The 6,074-nt window shown below is 37.8% G+C and overlaps 1 protein-coding gene across 1 annotated transcript; it reads right to left on the bottom strand.

Annotated features, from left to right (window-relative positions):
- Positions 1 to 401: 401 nt before the first annotated feature.
- On the bottom strand, positions 402 to 5,852 carry LOC148846844 (small ribosomal subunit protein uS3x-like). Its single transcript, XM_088949001.1, has 6 exons — positions 5,746 to 5,852; positions 5,463 to 5,610; positions 5,203 to 5,374; positions 2,926 to 2,980; positions 2,703 to 2,834; positions 402 to 790 (listed from the first exon to the last, which is right to left on the bottom strand). The coding sequence occupies exons 1-6, from the start codon at positions 5,773 to 5,775 to the stop codon at positions 623 to 625; spliced, it is 705 nt and encodes a 234-aa protein (XP_088805127.1). The 5' UTR covers positions 5,776 to 5,852; the 3' UTR covers positions 402 to 622.
- Between the last annotated feature and the right edge of the window lie 222 nt (positions 5,853 to 6,074).

Raw genomic sequence — 6,074 nt, 5'->3', positions numbered from 1 at the left:
AGTAACGTTCAAATTTCAAATAGAACAGCATGCTTCATGCGTCGCTTCGTTGAGCCGTAGAACAGATTAAAGAAGTACAATTCATCCAACCACCATTGGTTAAAGGCAATAATGAGCCAGGAGATGAGCAAAGAACAATGAATGACATCAAGACAATTTACCAAACAGTCGACACAACCGCATATAGGAAAAAGAACGGACACAAATTCCATGCTGCTAACGCATATTACTGTAAACAGAACCACAGGATAAGAGGACAGTTTAACGAATCCGCACCGTAGTGACTTGTTGCAAAGAAACTTTCCTACTATAGACAGACTGCAGAGTTTACACATGTAACAGGTTGGAGGGATACTTCTAACTTCTCCGTGATGAGATGCACATGCAGAAGAAAACACGTCTACCAAAACTGTACTCCATCAATCCATAATTACGACTTTCAAAAATAAAATAGAATTACAATTCAGGAAACTTATGGTTTTGTGTTGTAGGGTGGCAAGTATCCAGAACTATTTCCAAGACTTAAAAGCCATATCTTTTGAGTAACCTAGAAAAACAACTCTCCAAGTGCAGAAATTACAAGATATTTCCCTTGGTACAAGTAGTGCAGCCATAATGCATTTCAAGCAGCTGCAACCTCGATATCAGTTGCTAGCAGTGAAGGCTTAATGTACTCCTCTTCTTCCTTGGGGGTATGTATAGTAACAAGATCAGGCAAGGGTGTTGTAGGACCCTGCTTGCCCTTCGGATCCCAATCGAGCATAATTTTGACTTTAATACCAAGAACACCCTGCACCAAATAACTAAATATTTGGTCAAACCGATAGTCTCGGGTCCAAATACGAAGATAATTGTAATGCTAATTTTCCTTCCTAAATTTAGATGCCAAAGAAAAATCACCTCTAGACAAGGGTATTGTCAATGAGAACGAAAAATTAATTGGGCTCAGTTTGGAAACAGTAGAATTGCAAATATGTACAGCATAAATATGTACAAAATACAAGGTTGCACTCCACATATTTGCATTTGTGTGTACTCCTTCCAAACTCGGCCTTAGCAACAAATAAGTACGTGCAAAAATGTTTGATAACATATTCATTGTAATCCCCATATTCTATTTCTGAAATAAGCCCCTCCAGTTCACTTACATTTTCAACCTTTCAAGCCATTTCTATTAGATTCTTCAATTATTAAATTTGATTTTTTCACACTAAGTATACAAAGCATTACAACAAGATAGGTTGTGTTGCTGGTGCACGCCAGCCACTCATCTGAGTACCAAAGGCCATACCCATATACAAAGCATTACAACAAGATAGGTTGTGTTGCTGGTGCACGCCAGCCACTCATCTGAGTACCAAAGGCCATACCCATAAACCCACAACCAATACCATACTGACAAGCAACCTTTTAGAGTGTTCTGTAGTGTATGTGAGAAATTGGTGGACGGTGGACTGTTCCACACTGTAACAGGGACCAATCCACACATCACAACAGCTGCTATGGACTGTAGATCAGACCAAACCACAGTAGCATTCTATAGGGCATAGTGTGGATCAATCAACACCACACTTTTTAATTTTGTTTTGACTTTACTTTATTCAGATTCATGTCTTAATTTACTTCATGCAATTAAACATTAAGCTAGAATTTGAAACAAAAATAGGTCAGAATTTACACTCAAATCACTTGCAGTGATATGGTTCCTGCATCAATGCAAATTTATTTGCATTGCAACCAAACATAGCCTAAATGTCTAATTTTTACAATTTATACAATAAACAAATTGAAAAAAAGGCTATGGCAATAGAATATTAACTAGAAATATTGATTTCAACAGAAATGGTAATAATATAACTTTAAAAATAAAAATTATTATTTCATTGATGAAAATATTTAAAAAAGCACAAAATCAAAATATTTATGCAATCAAATAATACATTGGTTCATGTACTAGTTGTGAAGAATATCCATGCCCAGAGGAGCACAACAGCAGATGAGGTCTCTGGCGGTGGAGAATGTCCAGATAATGATCAACAGTAAAATGCTGCAGGGTTTAAGCCAGTGTGTGATGCATAATATCAAAAGATGGAGTGTGGACAGACCACTTCCACGAGAAATTAGCGTTGCCAACAATTTGGGGTGTGGACAGGGCCAATCCACGATAGTGTGTAGACTGGTATCCACGCCCAACCAAACCAGCAATGATCACCCAGTGGCAGGGACTGAAACAGTCCATCACTCCATCCACAAGATGAAAACACATCCAAACACAGCCTTAGTCCTGGTTGATGTGCAGACGATTTATTCATTTCAACTGATAGGTTGAGAAGTCACAGAGGGAGTAGAAATGCATTCATGCACTTTAATTTCAGAATAAAAAGAATTGTAGCAACAACACTACTGAAAGCATAATACGGTCTGTTTTGGGAATGGTGCAATTAGTTGCATTGTTGGTAGGGAAAAGCTGTCATAATCCAAGTAAAAGACCAACCCCAAAATGCCCTTTTGATTGGTCAATAACATGGCTACACCCAATTCAACACTTCACCTAGGTACAATCTAATGCTAGCTACCTCGACTACTTTATTTTTGCTTTCCTTGAGAAGGAAGGTGAAGAAGAAACAAAAGGCAAAGCTTGAAATTATTGCAAAACCAAGTATGAGCAATGAAAACGAAAGAAAAAAGTTGGCAAAGCTTACCTGTCTAAGAAGAACATGTCTAACAGCTGAATCAATATATTCATTGACAGGCTGACCAGAAGAAATCATGTATCCATCCTTAAATTTCATTGACTTGGCACGTTGAGCCCGAAGCTTTCCACTGACAATTACCTGAATGTAGTAGAAGATACCAAGTTCGGAATTGCAATTAACGTGACAAATAGTCAATATAATTAACAGCTGTTGAAAGTTTGAAACACACCTCACATCCCTTCGCCCCACTTTCCATTATAAATCTCAGCACACCATAGCACGCCCTAGGCAATAAGAGAACAGAAGCGAATCGGTTTATGAAGAGAAAACTACATGTTAACAAAACATTGTGACCTCCATAAACCAGAATACAAATGTCTCAAAGACAACATAAGCACATTGCAATTCAGATGCGCTGTAAATATAGACCACAAGGAATTGAAAATGTAGTAAAAAGGAAGAAAATATAAATACAGAAGTACCTCTTTATAAAAAAAGAGAGAACTAAAAAGTTGTTTCAGAACCAACCATCCATGCACAATGATAGGAAAAATGCTATCATAAGCACTAAAAATTTATGAAATGGCAGGCATATTACACAAACCAGGAACTTGCCTACAAGGAAATGGTGACATACAAAACAACACTTTAGTGAAACATAGATCAGTTCAAACATTATTTGAACAAATGTCTTAAAATTTCTCAAACAAATAGTGGAGCAAGGTAGGCATAAGAGAAGTACAAGGTATGAAGTCTGCTAGTAGGAAAAAAATTTTACAAAGCACGACAGAAAAATTATTTTAAGGTAAAATTGCATCAGAAAAAATGGTAAGATGCAGCAACATCTTCAACTGGAAGCATCTCCAAGAATTAAAAAAAAATGAGACCATGCCAACACAAAAGGCTCCAAAATAAGAACTTTGGATACTACATAAATGAATAAACAATAGACAAGGAAACAAATAGAATAGATACTTAGATAGGGATATACATAGTAATGTAGGAATATAACCCATACTCCTTGTACTTGGTTACAGTGCAAGGGGCCTATCAAACCCCATTAGATACTCAATGTTCGCATTGATGTGATGCCTCCGGAGCCCATAAACAGACTGGAGAAAATAATCAATGCTAACACCACAGAAGGCAGGAAATTTTACAATGATTCAAGTGTTGTATTAATTAAACTTCATTTAGCTATTTCATAATAAACTAATATGTATTCAATTTTCTAAGTTAGTTTGCAATGAAGGATTACTTTTATTGTGCCACCAGGTTAACTCAAAAACCTCTAACGAATCAAGAAGTTTCAACCACCAAGTTCTTTGGGTCAAATGCAGCAAAACCTGCAACTCAGGATCACTGCATTGTGAAAGGAGTTGAGTTGGGGTGAGGGAAAAGTCTTGGAAGAAAAGCATAAAGGAGGCAAGAGTAGAACTAAATAGACAATTTACAAACATGTAGATAACTAAAGCCAGATAAAATGAACTGTGTGCTGACATTTCATTCAAAATTAGCTTGTAGAAACTGTATTTATATAGTCATCTTCCGACACAAAATTGGTAGCAGAATAACCTATTTGCTTTATAGATGACCAAAGTGGTAATGGATATACAGCAAATAAAAGATCAAAAAGAACACAAGCAGCATTTCCAGATGGAAAGAGAATGGGCCAAATAAAGTAAATATACGTGTAATCATTTCATGTGCCCTCCCTATGGTAACTACATGAACAATTAGTCATTTCATGAGGATGATGGTATGAAGGGACACCATTCGTGTAGTCATCTTCCGACACAAAGTTGGTACAAAAACAACCAATTTGCTTTGTGGATGACAAAATTAACGAAAACAGATTTTAGTAGACAAGATCCATGAACGGGAAGCAGAATTAGACAGGCAACAATGATATCGTCTAATCTTTAGTAACGGTATTATGATCTTTAGATTGATAACGTCACAGACCACAACCTAACTAAAAGCTAAAAAATACGAGAATAACAGTTCATACCTAAATCACGCAAGTGACATGCATACACAACAGATTGTTTGGGGTTGGATACATATAGTAACAGTACAGCATTGACAATATTACATATTTACATATTCAACGCAATAGCTAATGACAATTATGTACCACTGGGGGTGCAATTTGGCACATCCATCAGCATATTGAGCATTGCAAAGTGCATAGAATGTCAGATGATGATTCCTATCTATAGAATCGGCAGCAAGGAGATCTTCCATTCACGCTAACATCAATGGAACACTTACGAATTATTCCTTGAAATTTGTAGCATGAATGGAAACACCAAATGTTGTCATCCTCAGACACGAGATGGATAATGGGATCCAACTCGCTGTAAAGATAACTTGGAGAGATGGAAAATGTGGGGACGGAAACCAAAACACTCTAGAAGATAGTTAATGGAGTATTAACATCGACAGACTCCCTGATGAGTAAAGTAGTAATGGTATAGAACTGCATACAAAGGATAACATATACCTCCGAACGGCAAGGCCACCCAAAAGCTTGTAACGCAGAGATTCGGCCTGAGCAATGGCGCATAGACCTCTGTTATTAACCTTCTCAGCGTAAAGTTCCACACTATTCTCCGGGAACTTAAATCGCTTCTGCACGACGGAGGTAAGTTCCCTGATCCGTCTGCCCTTTTCACCTTGAAAACATTTGCCAAAACCCTTAACACCTAATCATAAAACTGAAATCATCAAAGCCAAGACAGAAAGTAACAGTCACGCAGTTACCAAGAACGTTCTGGGTCCGAGTGGCCCTGATAATGATCTCAGTGCGCATGGGCGTTACCCTGACCTCGACACCGGAGTAGCCGTCCTCAGCAAGCTCTCTGGTGAGAACCTCATTAAGCTCCGCGAAGAAAACTCCGTCAGCAACGAACTGCAGCAAGAAAACAAAACAGAAGTAGTCGACATCAGAAACACTGCAAGTCCCATTTAAAATAGCACAAAGAATTGAGATTCGGTGAAGAAATAGATCGAAGAGTAGAGATCTATGAGAGAATAAGTGAACAACCTTTCGCTTTTTGCTCATTTGAGTCGCCATTTTTTTGTAGAATTTAGAAGAAAAGCAACGCGAGTTGCTGAAAATTTGATCCGAACAATTGTTCACGTTGTTGCTCTGCGAAACCCTAATTTACTAAGAATTTATAGGGGAGTGGGAACCTAGTCTTATTTCTTATGACCATTGTACCCATGCATGATGTATGGAATCAGTCGTGTCCTTCTCGGTTTAAACCGTTGGATCGGGGCTTCCTAATACAGGATTGACCATTGCTGAGTAAGAGGATGCCTTTGAGTCATTACACACAGAGGGAAAATAGGTATTTCCAATTTTGATCTAAA

Source organism: Nelumbo lutea, chromosome 6 (assembly GCF_056320005.1).
Source record: "Nelumbo lutea isolate HS-2025 chromosome 6, American lotus-T2T, whole genome shotgun sequence".
NCBI lineage: Eukaryota > Viridiplantae > Streptophyta > Magnoliopsida > Proteales > Nelumbonaceae > Nelumbo > Nelumbo lutea.
Note: the sequence above shows the minus strand (reverse complement) of the source record. Positions and strands in the feature narration are given on the sequence as shown.

Bases quoted from the DNA above. Each gene is read 5' to 3' on its own strand.
- LOC148846844 (XM_088949001.1), bottom strand. From the start codon at position 5,775: ATGGCGACTCAAATGAGCAAAAAGCGAAAG. The intron at 5,375-5,462 runs GTAACTGCGTGA...AATGTTTTCAAG, and splicing joins TCGGACCCAGAACGTTCTTG to GTGAAAAGGGCAGACGGATC. The intron at 2,835-2,925 runs GTGTGTTTCAAA...TACTACATTCAG, and splicing joins GTGGGGCGAAGGGATGTGAG to GTAATTGTCAGTGGAAAGCT.